General features: G+C 35.4%; 2 protein-coding genes across 2 annotated transcripts; both read left to right on the top strand.

Moving 5' to 3' along the window:
* Positions 1 to 2,476: 2,476 nt before the first annotated feature.
* Positions 2,477 to 4,519, top strand: LOC134248963 (uncharacterized). Its single transcript, XM_062731343.1, has one exon. It carries the CDS (start codon positions 2,477 to 2,479, stop codon positions 4,517 to 4,519), a length of 2,043 nt encoding a protein of 680 aa, XP_062587327.1.
* Positions 4,520 to 10,208: 5,689 nt separating this feature from the next.
* Positions 10,209 to 19,518, top strand: LOC134248962 (calpain-7-like). The gene is made up of 9 exons (XM_062731342.1): positions 10,209 to 10,298; positions 13,456 to 13,602; positions 13,954 to 14,326; positions 14,717 to 14,816; positions 15,634 to 15,766; positions 16,236 to 16,523; positions 16,822 to 16,961; positions 17,894 to 17,986; positions 18,707 to 19,518. The coding sequence occupies exons 1-9, from the start codon at positions 10,209 to 10,211 to the stop codon at positions 18,849 to 18,851; spliced, it is 1,509 nt and encodes a 502-aa protein (XP_062587326.1). The 3' UTR covers positions 18,852 to 19,518.
* The last annotated feature ends 2,334 nt before the right edge of the window (positions 19,519 to 21,852 follow it).

Genomic DNA, 21,852 nt, shown 5'->3' with positions numbered 1-21,852 from the left:
GATGAAATAATCTACAGAAATGTATTTAATTGGTCGTACCAGTTTTTTGCTAGCTTGAGTTAAACTTTGCGCACAATTTGAGCGATTTTGCCATTATCGAACTCAATACACGTAACTCAATACACGTAATGTGTAAAAATGCTAAATTCTGGTGATAACCTCCCCACCCCATCCCCTCAAAATACTTAAAATTGGTTGGTGAAAAAATGTACAATATGCTCATAATTTTCAACACAACAATAAAATATTTTTTGATATATTTAGCTAAGCAAAAAAACTAGAATGAAACTCATTTTCTTCGCCTCGGTGCCGCCATCCGATGTCGCGCAAGACCACCACTCCAATGTACAATACCTGCTTTCAGTATATATATATATATATATATATATAGAAAGCACAGAGAAATTCACTTTTACAAGGATACTCACTTCCGCCCCAGCCCGGGGTTGAACTCGCGACCTACGGAATCTGTCTCCTAGCAGTATAGGAACAGCGCGTTAGACCGCTCGGCTATCTAGGCAAGTTAAAAAACTTGCTTTCGATGCCGATGGAATTCTCACAACGCTGCCCTACACTACACGGTCATTGAGAATGGAAGTGAGATACAGTTATTTGGACATTAGTTTTTAGAGGATTGTTACCAATACATGTTGTGATGAAATTAATTTTATTTATAAAGCACAAATTACAACAACTCTTAAACTAATTTAACTGCCCTAAGTGAAGGAATATTAATATAGAAAGCACAGAGAAATTCACTTTTACAAGGATACTCACTTCCGCCCCAGCCCGGGGTTGAACTCGCGACCTACGGAATCTGTCTCCTAGCAGTATAGGAACAGCGCGTTAGACCGCTCGGCTATCTAGGCAAGTTAAAAAACTTGCTTTCGATGCCGATGGAATTCTCACAACGCTGCCCTACACTACACGGTCATTGAGAATGGAAGTGAGATACAGTTATTTGGACATTAGTTTTTAGAGGATTGTTACCAATACATGTTGTGATGAAATTAATTTTATTTATAAAGCACAAATTACAACAACTCTTAAACTAATTTAACTGCCCTAAGTGAAGGAATATTAATATAGAAAGCACAGAGAAATTCACTTTTACAAGGATACTCACTTCCGCCCCAGCCCGGGGTTGAACTCGCGACCTACGGAATCTGTCTCCTAGCAGTATAGGAACAGCGCGTTAGACCGCTCGGCTATCTAGGCAAGTTAAAAAACTTGCTTTCGATGCCGATGGAATTCTCACAACGCTGCCCTACACTACACGGTCATTGAGAATGGAAGTGAGATACAGTTATTTGGACATTAGTTTTTAGAGGATTGTTACCAATACATGTTGTGATGAAATTAATTTTATTTATAAAGCACAAATTACAACAACTCTTAAACTAATTTAATATATATATATATATATATATATATATATATATATATATATATATATATATATATATATATATATATATATATATATATATATATATATATATATATATACTGAAAGCAGGTATTGAGCAGTTTCTGAAAATGGTTATAAAAATATCATTTCAGTTGCCATGCCAACGAAATAAACCATAATCATACTGGAATTTCCATTTATTCAATTAATTTTAGAATTTCTAGACAAACTGATATTAAGATTTCAATGCATTGTTTTAGTATTTCTTGAACTGTTTGTATATACCAATGTACATTGGTATACACAAACAATTCAAGAAATACTAAACATTCTAAAATCTTTGCCATGGAAGGGGTTAAATTAACTTACATTTGAAAATTTCGTCTAGTCTTTGATTGTGTAAAAATTATAACTAAATTGAATGTTCTATAATAATTTTTTAGAGGCAGAAAAGAAAATATTTTCATACGCCACCATTCTGCCAAAAATATAGTCCCTGCTAGTTTTCAAACACAGTTTACCATATCCATTTAAAGTTGTATAATAAAAATATGGTCTTTTAAATCTCTTACATCTAGATATATAAGACATATCAACAAATGTACTTTGAATATTCCATCAAGTCAGAAACCAGAGAAGAATCCTACCTTAACACAAGTTCGATCATTTTTTTCTAGCCTTATGTTTCTTAGGAAATTTTTAACTAAACCTACCCAATTTTATTTTTTTCATTATTTCCCCTTAAAAAGAAAGAAAAATGTGACTCCTCATTCGAAAAAAGAAACAAACATTTATCGAGAAGAAGATTTTTCAAAAAGTTATCACAGAAAAAAAAATAGAAATGGAAATATTAAATTGTTAAGGATGTTTATAAATTGACTTATAAATTGACTACAAACTAAGATATATTTCTCTGAAGATGTCTATGTCAATTATTAGACCATTGAAGGGCAAATTACACTAAATGCATAAAATACCATGGATTAATAACTCTTGTGTGCAGTGGATGGAGGGTAAATTAATGCTACGTTTAGATTTATTTTTATTTCCTCCAGCGAGTCCGGAATGCAGCGTTTGTCAGAGTCGGTGTTTACTGGACTGTGTCATAAAGTGGGGACTCCTTCACATGTCATCATCAGAAGAGACGTAGTGGACATCACAGAAACTTTTACGAATGAAATATTAGCTAAATCTGCTTGCAGTATGATAGTGAGTGGAAGTCATCGCGAAGGATTCAGACTGGAGGGATCGGATGTAGACATCATGCCATTTCCCAACAATGCTTATGTTGTCTGGGACATAGATCAAGCTCAGAATTATGAGTTAGGCGAAATCTTTCTCCTTCTCTGTGACAGTTCTGAAAGTCCTCCTGGATACACTTTACTGAGGATTAATTTAATAAGAAATATGACAGGTGGACTCACTAACTTATATAAAAAATACTTGTTTGCTGGGTTCAAAATAAATAACAATATCTATATATCCAGTTCTAAATACAAGCAATTTTTTGGGGCATTTTTACAAAGGGGCACAGAACATGGTCCCTGTATCAATACCTACGTTGGAGGCGCAGAATTTGATATGGCCCTGTGTGTTCAATGCAGTTTTTGGCCTCCATCTGCCTCCTCTTGGATAGACAGATGTCATTCATGGCCCCAACCTCATGTTGTTGAAGATATAGTAAAAAATGGATGTCACTTTGTAGCTATAGGACACAAATTAGGACGTCTTAAAGACCACGAATGGAGAATTTCTTTTTCTCAAGCAGAACAAAAACTAGTATATTCAATGAACCACAGTCAATTTCTAACTTATGGTTTGCTCAAAATTTTCCTAAAAGAAATAATCAACAGTGGAATTGCTACACATGATAAATTATTATGTTCATATCACATGAAGACGGCAGTTTTCTGGGTGATTCAACAAAAAGCAATACCTCACTGGTATCCACAAACTCTTCTCGAGGGTTTCTGGGTCTGCTTTAAACTTCTCCTTCGATGGGTGTACGAGGGAGTTTGTCCTAATTTTTTCATTCCAGAAAACAATATGTTTCTTAGTAACATACACGGTGTAGCACAGCGGCTTCCATTCAGTAGACTTTATGAATTATATGAGAAAGGATTAGCTTGCCTGCTTTCCAGTCCCACCATCAGACCCTATGTTATAAAGGTCTTCTATAATCCTAGGCAGTATATCTGTACTGATGAATTCAATCCTAGACAGTCTACCTTTGAAAATTTAGAGACAGCGATGTTTCTTCATTTGGATTTTATGAAGGAGATATATAACAGTCAATTTGTAAGCCTTCCTATCCAATCTGGAGGTATTGTGAGTCTAGAAACAGTAGAACATTTAATAGGTTTTCCACTGACACAGTATCAAGCTGTTTGGTTACAGAGAGTAGCAGCTCTCTGTTTCCATAGAATTCCATTTCTAATATTCTACAGGTTGACTGACACAGGTGCCAACAAACTGATGTATAGAGTCGACAAAATGTCCTGTCACATGCTGAGCCTAGCAGCCAAGTTTGGGTGTTTTTCTGACACGTTGTACTTAGCTATGCGTTTTTTTCATACATCCAGATACATGAAAGCACTATCTATTATAGAGCTGACAAAAACCAAGTTTGCTCAGTCATATGCGATGTTTAACAATATACTGGTATGGCTAGAGAGATTTTGTCAGCTTGCAAGAGGAAAGTTTTCCTCTGTGCTAATGCATATTACACCAGTTAACATCAACCTTCACTCTTGCTACTATTACATGAACGAATTAATACCAGAACAGTCCGTATTAAAGCGAAGTGATAATCTGTGCATTCCCCCATTGGTGTTGTTATACATGCTAGAGTTCTTGTGCGCCATTCATACTGATTCAATAAGAGCACAAAGGGCTCTGAATGATCTACATGACGTTGTCCACTTTGACCTTGAAGAATACAAAGACATATCATGGCAGATCTTAGGGATTTGTCAACAGATCACAGGAAACCTCCAGGCTGCTCTATTCTCATACCAACAATCTCTCAGACAAACACCACGCTGTGGAATACAAACTGTGACATTGAAGAGAATACAGGATATTATAATGACAGCAAACCAACTTTAGTGTACGAGATATGTCAACTAATAAACAAATGGCAGAGGATAATTTCAGGTCAAGTACTGGCCAAATTTTTAAAAAATATAGGGAAACCTATGGTTTGGATATATTGTGAGTTGTTTTAATTGCCAAAATGATTTATATATGGAATTGAAGGATAGCCATGGGGTATTTTACAGTCTCTTCATAGTAACCCTTACATGGCATATACGCATTTTTACGCATGACTTGAAAAACAAGTATAATGTAAAAAAAAAACATTCATAACTTCGTTAATACTGCATACGTTATATTTGTGTATAATTCCATCCATACGCATGGAGGAATTACTTAATGATGTAATTATTTATGATAAGATATAGTTTAGCCTTTCAAAATTGACTTAGTAATCCAAACAGTAAAACACTAGCTCCTATAACAAATTGCTTCCTTATTCATTATATTTTAAAGTCACTTCTCTGTAAGTGTCAACTGACATGAATTAATTATCAGTGTGTTTTGCTAAAAGCGTCTTTTACTGTGCCAATGTAATCTTGTCTTTCCATTCCCAATAGCTCCACTGCTTTTTTTATTTTGTTTAGATTTTGACATAAAACCAGTTACCAGTGGTATAATGGAACAACGAATCTGAGTAGCGATACTTTTCCCATTGTTAATCGTTTTGAATAATTTGAAGTACATGTGGATCCATTTGATAGGGTGGATACAGTGTACTGACTTTGTTATTTTTTTTAATGGGTATTGTTACAGACCTAAATATTCCTCTTTACAGTTTCCTTGTATCATCAACATATTGTACAATAGTACAGCTGTACTTATCTTATTTTGATCTGTTTAATAAATTGTGATCCATATTAAATTGTACATCGTATTTATTTAATTTTTTCAATAATAAATGTTGTAAGAAGTCTTACAGTTGATTGTCACTCCTTCTGCTTGAGAAATCAAACATGGTGAAATAGTGTAAGGTTATGAGGAAAAATTACGCTTCATAAGAAAGCTACAGTTTACATTATTGATTAAATCTTAATTTCTTGTGCATTTAGGAGAAACCAAGTTAATCAGTGCTATCTTTAGACTAGTGTGTGTCTCTAGCACATGCAGTTAACGAATAGTAATCTTAATTCTAGAAGAACTTATTGTATGACACAGATCTTTAAATAACCACATTCTGACATCTTAAATATTTTTCTATGCAAGAAAGGGGTACTTTTTTCTGAGTATCGTTTTTTAGGTCACCTGATTCACTCAGGTGACCTATTGTTTTCGTCGTCCATCGTTCGTCGTGTGTTTTAAACATTGAACATTTTCAGCTTCTTCTCTGAAAAAATGGAACCAATTTCAACCACGTTTGTATCATGTAGCATCTATGGGTGAATGGGAACAAAAATTGTGAAATTTATGGTCCCGCCTGGGGCCTGAGAGGTGGGGCAAAAACCACTAAAATTAATGAAATCTTTAAAAATCTTCTCCTTTACTCCTGGACATCAAGCAGTCAAACTGTTGGTATGATTGTAATGAGCATTGATTTCTCTGGAAAAAAAATTCATGGCCCTGGGGTCAGGGGTTTTAATGCTAGGATGGGGCTACATAGATTATATAGTGTGGGACTCTATTGATAATACAGTGAAAATTTTAAGTTCCTATTGCACACAAAGACTGCTCATGACCTAAGGGTGTGTCATGACCTTGACCCAAGGTCATCTCTGTAAGTTCAAAGTCACTGAAAGAAAATTTAATAATACATGTATGGTACGTACAAGTTCATAATTCATGTTTGGCACATATCTTTCTTATGGAAAAACAAAGATTGTTTTTGTCTTCCTCATTTACACAAAGATTGCTTATGACCTGAGGGTGTGTCATGACTTTGACCCAAGGTCATTTGTGCAAGTTCAAGGACACTGACAGGAAAAAAATTCATAATTCATGTCCGGTCCATATCTGTCTTATGGATAAACGTGGTGAGTTCCCATTTTATACAAATATTCCTTATGACCTGAGGTTGTGTCGTGACTTTGACCCAAGGTCATTTGTGCAAGTTCAAGGACACTGACAGGAAAAAAATTCATAATTCATGTTCGGTCCATATCTGCCTTATGGATAAACGTAAGTGAGTTCCCATTTTACACAAAGATTGCTTATGACCGGAGGTTGTTTCATGACTTTGAGTTCATAAAACTTCGTAATTCGTGTAAGTCTGTATCTTTAGTCTTCATTTTTTTTATTAGGCTGCACCGTCGTTTCATTCATAAAGAATATGAGCATTTACATTGCACTAAAAAGGTTTAAGAATTTCTCTCTTCTCTTATATCCATAGAATATTTATGATTTGGAACCTCTGAAAAACCCTGCGGGGGGTATTTTGTCCCGTTTGGACAGTTCTAGTTGTACATACATGTTGTATTCTCCTAAATTAATTAACAAACAAGTTATGAATTATAATTAATTAATTATGCTGCAATGTCTTTTCTTGTGCCATTCCTAAAACATCACAACATAAGCTGAGCAATATGTTCTAGATTTTTAAATATTAATTGAACTTTTAATGAAGTTAATGACAGCTTTTCACTTAGTTTGATTAAATTAAGAACATTAAGGAACAACATAGTCATGTTGAATAAATAGATATCAAGACTTTAAAATTTGCTGTAGCATAACGTCACATCTTTATAAAATGTGTTGCTGGGCCCCACAAAGATATGCGTATAAATGTACCTTATAAAAGTAATCACTGTGTGCTTCCGCCCACAGATCTTTGGGTTTCTTATTGGAATTTTTGTTGGTTGACCTCTGTAACCTTGACCTTTCAGTGATTGTACTCGAAGTATAAAATTTAGGGTAATAATAACGCCATACTAAGCTTTGGTCCTGTTTCATAAAAGGTTCAAGGATTCCTGTCAATACATATTGTCTGGTTTGTCATATCTTTACAGGATTACTGCAGGTGATTGGTGAACATGACGAACGAAAAGCCTATAGCATGACAAACATGAAGATGAATAAAAAAATCTCAATTAAACTTTACCAACTTCAAAAAAAAAATATCACGAAGATTGAAGTAATAAACTCGCTTGAAGTGAATTTTCAGCAATCTAACAAATAATTTTAATCAAGCGAGTTTATCACTTGTAGAGACGACTATAAAGGGTTGGGAGATGGATAAAATATACAGATTAGTTAAATAATGTGCCTAGAAATAGGGAGTGAAAGGAAGTTAATTGACCGTTGCTGGAAGGTGGAGAAATTCTCCCCAAAAGTGCGCAAAAAATATGGCGCCGTAGATTGCACCTTTTTTGCATTACGGGATCTGTAGCGTTATGGTCAAAGACAAATATATAAAAACCATAACGCTACAGATTGCAGCTGAAAAAATATGCTTCACATGAATACAAAAATAGGTCTGCTAAGAACGGGGCAAAATCGGTACCCATGGGACACCAGTAAATTGTTGGAAGACCCGGTCTTCAAAAGCCACATATACATATTGTCAATTAGAAACTCAACCATCCTTTTGATATCAACTCCGAATACTTGTGTATATAATCAGAATATTTTTTGACAAAATAAAGCAAATGACCACTGACAAGTAAATAAAATTGTCACCTGCATATTGAATTTATGTATGCCGGTTGATGGGATCCGTAAAAGCGTGTTTTACATGCAAACAATTTCTAAAATGAGAGACAGGCAAATAAGTTGCCGATGCCGGGATATCATCAACTTTGTCATTTCTATAGTCGATATAATGACCTTAATAATTATCAGCAAATAAGATCCATCATTAAGTCTAATGCAGATTATTTTTTTTTAAATTCAGACTGTTAGAGCATTATTTTTCACACGTACTAAATTGACTTCAGTTATTTCCCTTTACTCCTTCATGACAACAAGGATCCGGCTGCTTTAATTTATTATCTTTGAATGAATGATTACTTATTCCATCTGGGACCTGGTCCCATCTAGCTCTCTTTATACCCCCCGCTTGAAAAGCTGGAGGGTATATAGTAATCGTTAATTCCGTCCGTCCGTCTGTATGTCCGTCCGCCCGTCTGTTACGCTTTAGGGTACCCATCCCTTATCCGCAACTCCTCTTAAACATTGAGTGAAATTTAATGAAACTTTCACAGAATCTTTATTACATATTGCCATTGTGCACCTCCTATTTTACTATTTGATACGACACATATTTTGGGTTTCCCAACCACAGTAAAACATGGACTTTGTCATCAGTTACACAGTTCGACAAAACGCATTTTGCCCGAGAACTCTGTCAATAAATGTTTTGTTATACCTTTCATTTTATTTTATTTTATTTTATATATTTACATGTATTTTGTACTTAATTCCGTGATGTAACATCAGATCTATCACTGTTTAACACCAGCGAATGAAAATGAGATTAAGATCCGCCCACTCTGTGACGTAAGCGGTCCAACATCTCTCCGAGCGGTCCAACATCTCACTCAGCGGTCCAACATCGATTTTGTTTATGCCCGCTCAGCAAAACATTAAAAATGTTAGACTTTTTTGTATAGAATTGTATAGGATCAAATTTCTAAAGGTATAACAAATGTACATATGTACCTGTTTTTCCCTTGAAGTCACAAGATGTTGAAAATTCCAAAGGAGATTACTGCTGATATCCCGTAATTCTCAGTCACGTAGCAATAAGGTGGGCAAGGGGGGGGGAGGGGGACTGCCCAACCCCCCACTTTGTTTCCCAACATTACTTTTACTATTGGTAATGTTCATTGAAAGGCTGCCCCCCCCCCCACTATATACTACAGGTAGTTGATATCAGTGATATGTAGTTTTGAATGCAGAAAAGAATTGTTACTGAAAGACGCTGGCATTGAAAAAAGTTGGCCTCTACAAACCCCATCCCACCCCTAACCCCCACAAAATAGGATTTTCGAGTTTGTGCAATTTTTTTTAGTTTGTTTTGCTTGTCAAGTTTTCAGGTAAATCACAATATTTTTTCTTTGGCTGCCCCTCCCTTTCAAAAACGATGATACGTGGCGATCCTTTTGATCATACCAAATTACACCAAGCTCACACTTTCTTTTTTCTCTCTCTCCCCTCACACACCCTCTCTTTCTCTCTCTGCTTGTCTATATTAAGTAATTTTATTCGCAATATTAATTGTACATTATAATCGAGGGTGGGGGTGTTCAGGTTATACATGATATGGGTGAAAATGCATTATAAAACCAACAACTTCTTGAATTTTATAAGCAGCTTTTGTGAAACGAAAGTCACCGTATTAAAATATTTCAAACCTAGAGGTACTGTGAGCAATGAGCTCACTAAATGATACCCCCGCCTCCAATATGGTTATAACTGATGACAAAGTCCATGTTTTGCTGTGCCCGGGAAACCCAAAATATGTGTCGGATCAAAAAGCAAAATAGGAGGTGCACAATGGCAATATGTAATAAAGATTCTGTGAAAGTTTCATCATGTTTCATTCAGTGGTATGAGAGGAGTTGCGGATAAGAGATGGGTACCCCAAAGCGTAACAGACGGACGGACGGACAGACAGACGGAAGGACGGACAGACGTACAGACGGACGGAATTAACGATTACTATATACCCTCTCGCTTTTCAAGCGGGGGGTATAAATATGCATTGTCATGTACATGTGAGAAGAAAAATGTCGAGTCAGAATTCGAAAAGTTCAAAAGAGAAAACATGTCCAAAGATCATATTCTTCAGGAGAAAGAAAGGGAGATAGAACATCTTAAAGAACAGTTAGCTCATTCAAAGGAAGATCTAAAGAGGGTGAAAAAAGAAGCAGTCTTTGGAAAGAAAAAATAATGGATTTTCTGGTAGCTGAAAGTGACTGAACCCTCTGGGAGATCACAGGGTTCAATGGACAGGGTTGTGTGGAAACATTCACTGAACTCTCGGGGAGATCACCTTAAGTTTTCTTTGCCAAAAAGGTCCGTCAGTGTTGTGAGTAAGAACGGGAAAATGCTGAAGGTTCCGTCTTTACCAACTCTTGATAATTTTGTTGTGTTAAATGATTATTCCACTGGTTTAATCTACCTCATAGTACGGTGCTATTGGTATACACACATGAAAAAAGGTAATTGTTATACGGAAATCATGAGATGGGTGAAATTATTGTTACATAGTACGGTGCTATTGATATACACACATGTAAATAGGTAATTGTTATACGGAAATCATGAGATGGGTGAATAAATCATAAATGGTATATATTTCGAATCAGAATATTATCATTTTTATCTTCTTTATAGATACATGTATTATATCAATATTTTTCAAAAGAAATTCTGTTAATATATCATTCCGTTTTTGTAAGGTTAATCAAAAAACATATGTATTTTTTATATTTTGCCATATATATACATTAATAATTTCTCAAAGGTAATAACATTTAAGTAAAACATATATCCTTTAATTGGCAAGAATTCATTTTATACACTAACTCAATATTTAGCGTACACTTTTGTAGCTTTCGATCAAAATTATTCTAAACATTGCACCCAAAGTCAGTTACAAACGTAAAGATCAATTTAAGCTATCGTCGTTAAACGTCTGTGTTCATGTTTGCGATGGAAGAGCTACGTTAAAGCTTTGATTGAAGCAAAATTACATTATCGTCTCCCGTACAATACTGATTTCTTTCATAACACTATACATTCCATTGTACAAAAATCTTTCTTCTAAAAAATCCAATGCTTCAGTTTAGTCTAATTGCTCATAAAAGATTATATTACATACAGATGTGTCATATATTACACATTTTAGCAGCAAAATAGAATTCTAAAAAATGCAGCTCATATTGCTTTTCGCTTATTGCTGCACAATTTCATGTTAGGTCATGGACCTTTTTCTTCAATATAATCTGTACAAAGATTTTGGCAGAATTTTTCCAGATTTGTTTGCCCTCCGGTATTCTACAGATTTCTGCTGATGTACCACAGACAAAGCCTTCTGGGCAACAGTAGGAGCCACAGCAGACAGCTTATAAAACAAAATGTACATACGTATATGAGTCTTAATCTTACAAAGTACAATACCTGGATCTGGATAAGAATTCCATGAAATGATATATCCTATAAGAAATATTACACTTCATATTTATACCCTCCGCTTGAAAAGCGGGAGGGTATATAGTAATCGTTAATTCCGTCCGTCTGTCCTTCAATCCGTCTGTTACGCTTTGGGGGTACCCATCTCTTATCCGCAACTCCTCTCAAACCAATGAATGAAATTTGATGAAACTTTCACAGAATCTTTATTTCCTATTGCCATTGAGTACCTCCTATTTTACTTTTTGATCCGACACATATTTTGGGTTTCCTGGCCACTGCAAAACATGGAAGTTGCAATTATAACTATATGGAGGCGGGGGGTATCATTTAGTGAGCTCATCGCTCACAGTACCTCTAGTTGTTGTAATATTAACATCAATTTTGATATTTAAAAATGCCAGACGTTAAAAAAAGTATTCAACTAAAAAAAGGAAAATATTATGTTGATCACTATGCAGTATGAGAAACACTTTCTTTTTTCACACTTTCTCTTTCTTTTTCGCACAAAAAATCCACTTTCTAAGTTCAAACCAGAGCCGAAAGCTCAAGTGAGCTTTTCTGATCACATTTCGTCCGTCCGTCCGTCTGTAAACTTTTTACATTTTCGATTTCTTCTCAAGAACCACTGGGCCAATTTTAACCAAACCTGGTACAAAGCACCCTTGGGGTTTTTTCATGAACAACTGGGCTAGGAAAGCTGAAACTTATATGGAAGCGTCCTTGGTAGTGTAGATTTTAAATTGTCAAAATCATGACCCCTGACGTTAGGGCTGAGCCACCATAAGGAATCCAAGTTTTACATAGAAATAAATTTGAAGAGGCCCAGGGGCCACATCGCTCACCTGAGCAAACCGACTAGGAAAAAGCACAAATCAGATCAGAACTGAAAAGTTTACTTAAGTCTGGGGTGGGGGTGGGGGGTGGGGTTCAATTTAATACTACTTGAGAATGTCTTCATATTAATACAGCATATGACTTTGCTGTTCTTGATAAAAAGATTTTTTAAAAGCATTTTCTTCCTATATATAACTTCATAATGATTTGAATTTGATTCCCCATTGTTTCCCTTCCATACCCCAAAGGGCCATGGCCATGATTTGAATAAATTTTAATCTTCAGTATATGAGGATGAGACCGTATAAACCGAGGCCCCGTGTCGCAGTAGGTGCTGGAACGAAAAAGATCCCTCACTGCTCAAAGGCCATGAGTGCCGAGCATAGGACAAAATTTGAAGCCCTCCACCGGCAAGTAGTTGCCTCTCCATATGAGTGAAAAATTCTCGAAAGGGACGGTAAACAGCATACAATCAATCAATCAATCAATCAATCAATCAATATATGAGGGTGCTTATATGTCAATGTGACTAAACATAGCTTTTTTGTTGTTGGGATTTTTCCCTTTATTTTTCTATGTAAAACTTTTATCCAGCATTGAGGCCCCGCCCTACCCTTGGGGGTTATGGTTTGAACAAACTTAATTCTACACTACCCGAAAATGCTTCCATATGAATACCAGTATCACTCAATCATGGTTTTGCTAATCTTGAGAAGAAGAAGTTTAAAATATATTTTTATGTTAAACTTGAATCCCCCTTTGTAGTTCCACCCTATCCATGGGGGGTTACATATATGATTTGAACAAACTAGAATCTACACTACCTGATGATGATTCAATATAAATATCACTAAAAATATATAATGGCTTTGAATAATATATAATAAATTTGAAGTACTTTAGAAGACGATTTTAAAAGATTTCACTATTTAATCCTATGTAAAACTTTGATCAGCCACTGAAATGAGCTTGGTTCAGTACTTATGTTTGGAATGCTGTCTTTGTTCAGTACTTAAATTTTGTAATGCTGTCTTTTTCAGGTGATCATTGATGACTTTTTCCCGATGGGTCGAGATGGAGAACTTCTCTGTTCATTCTCTAACAACAAGAACGAGTTGTGGATCTCTCTCCTGGAGAAAGCCTACATGAAAGTGATGGGGGGCTACGACTTCCCAGGATCCAACTCCGTGTGTATAACTATCTGATTTGATCAGTATCTGTGTATAATTATCTGATTCAGTAGAATTTGACATTGGCAAACCTTCCTGATGATTTAAACTTTTTTATTTATGACTGATATTTCAATACAGTACTGTGTATATTTTAAAATAAAAAGCTCTCTTTTAAAATAAAATTTTTTATTATGAAACCTGACAATTTAAATTCATACCTGATACAATCAGATACATGTTGTTGATAGGTAACAAATTAATTATAAAATATTTAAGTGCTAAAGTGGATACATTTATTTTATAGTCTTTGCATTGAAAACACATTGGAATGAACTGATAAATTACCTTTTTGCATTTACATTACAGAATATTGACCTCCATGCACTGACCGGGTGGATTCCAGAGAGAGTGGCCATAAAACGCAATTCTGAAGATTTTGATAAAGAGAAAGAATTCAAACGAATCCACGACAGATTTCACAAAGGACACTGTTTAATCACCATAGCGACTGGTGAGCTACACGAGGCTGAGGCGGATCGTGCTGGACTCGTACCGACACAGGCCTACGCCATGCTGGACATTCGGGAAGTGAAAGGGAGAAAACTCTTTATGTTAAAAAAACCCTGGAGCCACTTAAGGTGGAAAGGACATTTCTCTGAGAACGATTCGGTGAACTGGACTCCAGAGTTACAGAAACTGTTAAATTACGATCCTAAAAGTGCTCAGCAATATGACAATGGTAGGGGGACTCTGCTTAAGTTGTCTGTCTGTCTGTCAAATTTATTTCTGTCAATCAAAAATTTTGATTTCTTTATTGGACTCCATAAGATTTCAAGGTATATTGGTGCTCATGCACTATACATGCAGATGAATATGTTTGATAATTGTTGGTTTTAACTCGGTCTTACAATGGTATGAAGATATATTTTCTATAGTTTTCTGTTTTTCTGGCTACCAATCCTTTTGATCAAGATATCTAAGGATTCCAGATATTGAAGTTAAAATAAATAAAATACCTGGTCATTCAAACTCACTTTGACATATCTATGATATTTGAAATAACAATGTTCAAGATATCAAAGTTTAGCAGCTATAATCTGTTATGATTTTGTTTTATTGTTAATTACAGGAGTGTTTTGGATTGACTATGAATCCCTATGCAGATTTTTTGATGTCATTTACATAAACTGGAATCCAGAGTTATTTAAATATACAACATGCACTCACAGGTAAGTTTGAGGCAATGTCCTATCAATCTAATTAAAATAAGATGTTAGATTCACTCGCATACTCGCTACACTGACATCTAAAAACATTTCTTAGAGGGTCATGTCAGAGGTCAAATTTGGAAGAACTCTAGACTTATTCACTTCAATGTGCAATGATTTTGCAAGCTACGATTTGATTAGTTGATAGAATCTGACCTTTGACTTGACCCTCAATGGGATGTTGTTAGATGTTAGTTTAGTGAATTTGCAAGCAGATCTTAAATCTAATTTTAATGAGATTGTGCCCTATAGGTTAAATATTTAGTGAGACAAAAATTTGGTCGCAGATACTGTAGACATACTTTTTTCCATGGGGTCAAAATTCCACGTAATCTCTTTTTCTGTTGAATCGCGGGTAGAAATTTAGGTGGATTTCTTATACTCCCACTGTATGCCTAACACATATGTTAGATTTAATGGGACAAAAAAAAGTATTTGCAAGAGAGAGTTACCATGCAAGTGCTGAATGAATTGTTAGCAATATGCAATATCAGCAATCTCTTCCCTGTGTATCATGAAATATATCACATTATGGTCTTGACCCATCTAATACTACATGTACTGTGGAATCATCATTTTGGTGGGGGACCAAAGTGTGTATCATGAAATATATCACATGATGCTCCTAACCAATCTAACAGTACGTGTATCTGAATCTGATTGATATATTTGACTGTTGTCTATATTTTTGTACTTGGATGCAGTTGGTTTTTATGTGAGTTCTGTTTAGGATTGGTGTTTCAGTATGTTGAATATGATGTGATTTTCTAATTTTCAGTACTTGGGCAGCTAAAGAGGGACCCAGGCGGGACTCTTATAATATCAGTGATAATCCACAATATCGTCTAGAAATCCGGGTGAGTCAGCCGGCAGCTGTCTGGATTCTACTGACCCGACATATCACAGACAAGGTTAGATTAAATGCATCAGTGATAATCCACAATACCATCTAGAAATTAGTAATTTGAAAGTATATTAGAAAGAATTTTTGTAGAAAGTATCTCTGTAGTTATATTTCAAGCCTCACTCATAACACACTTTGAGGAAGAAATTTTAAGAAGTCATGTGCATGAATATACATTATACCTGTAGGTTATACTTCAAGCCTCATTGATAATTCACAGTGTTAAAATTTGACCAATATAATATAAAGTTTTAATTTCACGCTGCAAGAAATTAATTTTATATGTTGTATAAGCATTTAAACATTTTCTAAAACTTATAATAGCATTCACAATGGGTTTAATTTCACGGAAGAATGTTAAATTGCGAACATAGTGAAATTAAAACCACCGTGATTATTTGCCAATCTACAGTATTTATTCTCACAAAATATGTTTTAATGAAATGATTGTGATGTGAGTGACTGGTCTTTTGTAGGATGACTTTGCTGACAATAAGGAGTTTATTACGCTGCTGGTTTACAAGTCCGAGGGTAAGAAGGTGTACTATCCCTACAGCCCGCCCCCTTATAAAGACGGCGTCCGAATCAACACGCCGCACTATCTGTGTAAAATGGTGGAGGAGAAGGGAACCAGGCAATTTACACTGGTCATCTCACAGTACGAAAAAAACAACACCATACACTACACGCTACGGGTGTTCTCATCCTGTGAATTCAGTCTGACCAAGATTGTAGACCCATACAAGAAACAGTATGAAAAAAGGGTAAGAAAAAAGGGGCAAGTAAAAAAGGGTACATTATAAAGGGCAAGTCACAAAAAGTGTACGCTTTAAAGGGCAAGTCAAGTTGAAATTTTTGTGTTATTCTTATGTTTTTGTATTAAAAAGAATTTTGAAAGACATTTGAACTGAGCCCAATCTTAAATTTCAATTTCCATTTATTAAATTTCAAGTAACTTTTATGTAGAAAGACAAATTCAATCTAAACATTGACACAAGAGACAATTTCAAGAACCTTTCATATAGAGAGACAATTTACAGCTGTGTTCGATTTTGTTGTCAGATGAACGGTCAGTGGAAGGGCCGGACCGCGGGAGGTTGTGGTAATTACCGGGACAGCCACCAGAACAACCCCATCTACCAGATCAAACTGGACAATAACCAGACAGATAACTGTATACTGCTGGAGCTACTGGGGCCAAAGTCAGTAATAGATAACTCAAAATAACTAACCACACAGATAACTGTATACTGCTGGAACTACTGGGGCCAAAGTCAGTATAGATAACTAAAAAATTAGTTAACTACACAGATAACTGTATACTGCTGGAGCTACTGGGGCCAAAGTCAGTATAGATAACTCAAAATAACTAGTTAACTATACAGATAACTGTATACTACTGGAACTACTGGGGCCAAAGTCAGTATAGATAACTCAAAATAACTAGTTAACTACACAGATAACTGTATACTACTGGAACTACTGGGGCCAAAGTCAGTAATAGATAACTCAAAATAACTAACTACACAGATAACTATATACTGCTGGAGCTACTGGGACCAAAGTCAGTAATAGATAACTCAAAATAACTAGTTAACCACACAGATAACTGTATACTGCTGGAGCTACTGGGGCCAAAGTCAGTATAAATAACTCAAAATAACTAGTTAACCACACAGATAACTGTATACTACTGGAACTACTGGGGCCAAAGTCAGTATAAACTCAAAATAACTAACCACACAGATAACTGTATACTGCTGGATCTACTGCTTTGGGCCAAAGTCAGTATTAAAATAAATCAAAATAACAAGTTAACTTGACAGACAACTGATTACTTAAAAGATAACTTATTGATAACTTGATCATCAGACAAACAGTACTCCGGGAAACAACTTAGCCTAAAACAGATACAGTATGAGCCTAAAAAAACTAATTGATCAGAGTGACATATAGAAGGTAATAATTTCTTTGACCTTCTAAGTCATAAGTCAGTACGATCTCATATATAGCTGACTAGAATTCCCAATGATACCATGGTATTACTTCCTTACATAAAATATTCCTTTCTTCTAACAGGTAGATAAATTATAGTAGAACTGCCAATGACAATGTACGATTGGATTACTTTCAGACAGTACAGTGTTGGTTTTGAGGTGACATGTGTGTCCGAAAATGTTCCCGGGGCACTAGGCCAATTCAAGAGAACCAGTTCAGGAGATTACAGGTAAACTCACCAAGACCAAGCCAAGCTTAAGATAATTCAAGTAAATGTGACAAAATGAACCTCTCAAGAAACAGCCCACTGGCTTACTCAAGAAGTAGTGAGATTGATCCGTCATGTATACATACAGTAGACATAATCTCTGGAGGGATCTATGATAATGTTATACAGTCTCGGGAGGGATCTATGATAATGTTATATAATCTAATTTCACTTGTATCAAACAATTTCATTGGCTGAATCTTTCAGAGGAACATTTAATATTTTAGATAACATAACTTGCCTACGTCACAATGAGTTACGTCAAAAACGTATTACTCCGCTTGACGTTACTTTTAAATTATGCTATATTTGAAGCCTTTTTTCCGGAAAAAAATTGTCTCATTGTCTACACTGAAATTAAATTATAAGTAATGGTTAAGTTCTAATTTCAACTTATGTTATACATATGTTGGTAACTTGTTACCCGGCAGTGTAGGGGCACGTACACTGCCCCAAGTTATGTTATATCGTATGACATAAGTTGAAATTAGCTTCATACCTTAAACAATCTCTGAAGGGATCTATGATAATGTTATACAATCTCGGGAGGGATCTATGATAATGTTATACAATCTCGGGAGCGATCTATGATAATGTTATACAATCTCGGGAGGGATCTATGATAATGTTATACAATCTTGGGAGGGATCTATGATAATGTTATACAATTTCTGTTGACAGGAATGGTTACTGTGTTCTACAGTTAGACAGAATCTCTGGAGGGATCTATAACATCATGCCCAGTACTTTCCTACCCAGTCAGGAGGGACCATTCTTCTTAGACATCAGCAGCTCCAGTCCTGTAACCATAGCACAGATACAGTAGAACTAATGTGATAAATGGGTGGGGGGGGTGCATCAACAGCTCTAGTCCTGTAACCGCCGTCACACAGATACAGTAGAACTAACGTTAACTAATGTGATAAAATGGGGACGGGGGAACCTTTAGCAACCTTTAAATAAACAGTTAAACAATTGGGAATGTGTACTATATAAAATGGATGGATATCAACAGCCTTCAACACAGAGGAATATTGTCAATGTGTGTTATATTTAGTAGATACACTGTACAGAACTAAATGTAATGTGAATGAGCAGGCTGTAGTGTATTCAGCAGTCTTCATGACATGGGGGAAACTAGGATTTAAGCTATGCATCATTTGTTTGGTATCAGTTTACCTGAAACAGAGAGAGCAATACATGTGTTGACTCATATATACATGTAATACAAGTGATTAGTGGATAGGGTTGGAATTAATTTGAAGTACATGAAGTACATTCCTATTTACAATTTGATTTTGTGGTGGATATACTGGCCTTATGGGTTTTGTTACAGACCAGAATATTCCTCTTTTAGTTTCCTTGTGTTATCAACATATTGTACAGTAGTACAGCTGTACTAATGTTATTTTGATCTGTTTAATAAATTGTGATAAATATTAAATTGTACATTGTATTTATTTTTTCAATAATAAATGTTGTAAAAAGTTTTACAGTTGATTGTCACTACTTCTGCTTGAGAAATCAAACATGGTGAAAAAGTGTAAGGTTATGAGGAAAAATTATGCTTAGTAAGAAAACTACAGTTTTCATTATTGATTAAATCTTTCTCATGCATTTAGAAATCTACAATGAACCAGTGCTGTGTTTAGACTAGTGTGTGTCTCTAACACTCGAACTCTGGAAATGTCTAATAGGAATCTTCCTAATTTCAACAGAACTTATTATATGACCCAGATCTTCAAATAACCACATTCTGACATCTTGAATATTTTTCTGTACAAGAAGGGGGAACACTTTTTTCTGATATCGTTTTCTTAGGTGACCTGAGTCACTCAGGTGACCTATTGCTATCCATTTTTGTCCGTCGTCGTGTGATAACATTTGAATATTTTCAGCTTCTTATCTGAAACCACGGAACCAATTTCAACCAAGTTCAGTATGCAGCATCTGTGGGTGAAGGGGAACAAAAATCATGAATTTTATGGTCCCGACCTACCCACCCCCCCCCCCCCTCCCCCGGGGCCTGAGGGGTGGGGCAAAAACTACTAAAATTAATGAAATCTTTAAAAATCTTCTTATTTACTCGTGGACATCAAGCAGTCAAACTGTTGGAATGAATGCAATAAGCATTAAGTCCCCTACCAAAATTGTGAAATTCATGGCCCCAGGGTCAGGGGTTCAAGTGCTAGGGTGGGGCTATATAGATTATATAGTGGAAATATATATTTCTTTGAAAATCTTCTCTGCTCCTAGGTATTAGATAAACTAATTAAGTACATAGTTCTGCTGAACAAGAGTGCCTCTACCAAAATTGTGAATTTTATAGCCTCAGGGTCAGGTGTTCTGGTGTTAGGGTGGGGCTCTATTGATTATATCGTTAAATTGCATTAATTCTTTGAAAATCTTCCTCTCTGCATCTGGGCATTAAATAAACTAAGTACATAATTATACATCCTGCAAATGAAGTTGTGGGGGGGGGTGTTATAGGAATCAGCTTGTCTGTCAGTCTGTCTGTCTGTGCAAACATGTCAGGTCCATATCTTTCTAAATGGAGGAACATAATAATCTACTTTACACATAGATTGTTCATCACTGTATCAACATTTCACCTTGACTTTTCCTTTGACCTTGACTTCACTTTTCCTAAATTAATGTCAAACTTCATATGCTGATGCATATTGATGCAAGCTTATCAACTGCATCAACTTTTTATACCTTGACCTTTCCTTTGACATTGACCTCACTTTTATCATACTGTGATTAAGTCAGTTTTAAAGAAACCATTCATAATTACATTTCTTTTTTCAACAACATAATTATGCATGCATAATTATGCATACATACTGATGAAAGCTTTTTAATTGCATCAACATTTTTAGACCTTGGTCTTTCCTTTGTCCTTGACCTCACTTTTCTTACATTAGTGTTAAACTTCATATGCTTTTACATAATGATATAAGCAATTCAATTGCATCACTATTCAACAGGTCGGAGAGAATACTCGAAATCGGGTATAATCCTTGAAATCGCGTATAATACTCGATATTAGGGTATCATTGAATCCGCGAAATCGGGTATTCCCACGGCCAGGAACACGTTAAGTTCCAAGACAGTACCGTTGTCAGAAACATTTAAAGTTAAGCACTAAAAATGGCTCGTTGTCATGAAAATACAGGTAAGGTTATGACAAAAACTGTCCGGTGTCATTACTTCAGAAAACGGGTCGTGAGCAGTTTTTCATTTTTTAAGTTAAATAATTTCAACCAATGTCTGAAATTGCAATGGGGAACAGGACTGACACCCCTTTTGGTGTTGTATGAATTTCAGCCGTTAAAATGAAGTAATAAAAGAGGAGTTTGCGTTGGCAATCACATGCCAATATGTGAAGTCATGATCGTCAGCCTGAAAATTTAATATTTCTTACGTAAAATTTATCAAAATGGTCCTTTTATTTTGAAATATGTAGAAAAACTTAATTTTACATGTGTTAGGCAACTGACAGTCTATTCTTTATAAAAGATTTTAAGAAATCGCAATTTTAAAGCAAAATGTCCGTTGTCAGTACATGTTAAGTTTTTCTAGTCCGGTGTCTGTTTCTTAACATATAAGTTTATCAATAAAACAGTCTGACTAAAGCTAGTCCCTATTTCACTTTGTTAGAAGTGAAATAGTAAGGGCTGGGTTTAGTCAGACTGATCAATAAATACGTATATAACAAAAATGATCAAATGTATATGTACTCTTAAGAAAGAGAGAGCATATTGCAGAAAATTTTGAATCTTTTGGGGGGTCGTCTTAGGAGTAGTGTATATACCCGAACGTGC

Source organism: Saccostrea cucullata, unplaced genomic scaffold (assembly GCF_032062105.1).
Source record: "Saccostrea cucullata isolate Sc308-1 unplaced genomic scaffold, CSIRO_AGI_Scuc_v1 ctg2120, whole genome shotgun sequence".
NCBI classification, from domain to species: domain Eukaryota; kingdom Metazoa; phylum Mollusca; class Bivalvia; order Ostreida; family Ostreidae; genus Saccostrea; species Saccostrea cuccullata.
Note: the sequence above shows the minus strand (reverse complement) of the source record. Positions and strands in the feature narration are given on the sequence as shown.

Bases quoted from the DNA above. Each gene is read 5' to 3' on its own strand.
- LOC134248963 (XM_062731343.1), top strand. From the start codon at position 2,477: ATGCAGCGTTTGTCAGAGTCGGTGTTTACTGGACTGTGTCATAAAGTG.
- LOC134248962 (XM_062731342.1), top strand. From the start codon at position 10,209: ATGTCCAAAGATCATATTCTTCAGGAGAAAGAAAGGGAGATAGAACAT. The intron at 10,299-13,455 runs GTGAAAAAAGAA...TGTCTTTTTCAG, and splicing joins CAAAGGAAGATCTAAAGAGG to GTGATCATTGATGACTTTTT. The intron at 16,524-16,821 runs GTAAGAAAAAAG...TTTTGTTGTCAG, and splicing joins AGAAACAGTATGAAAAAAGG to ATGAACGGTCAGTGGAAGGG.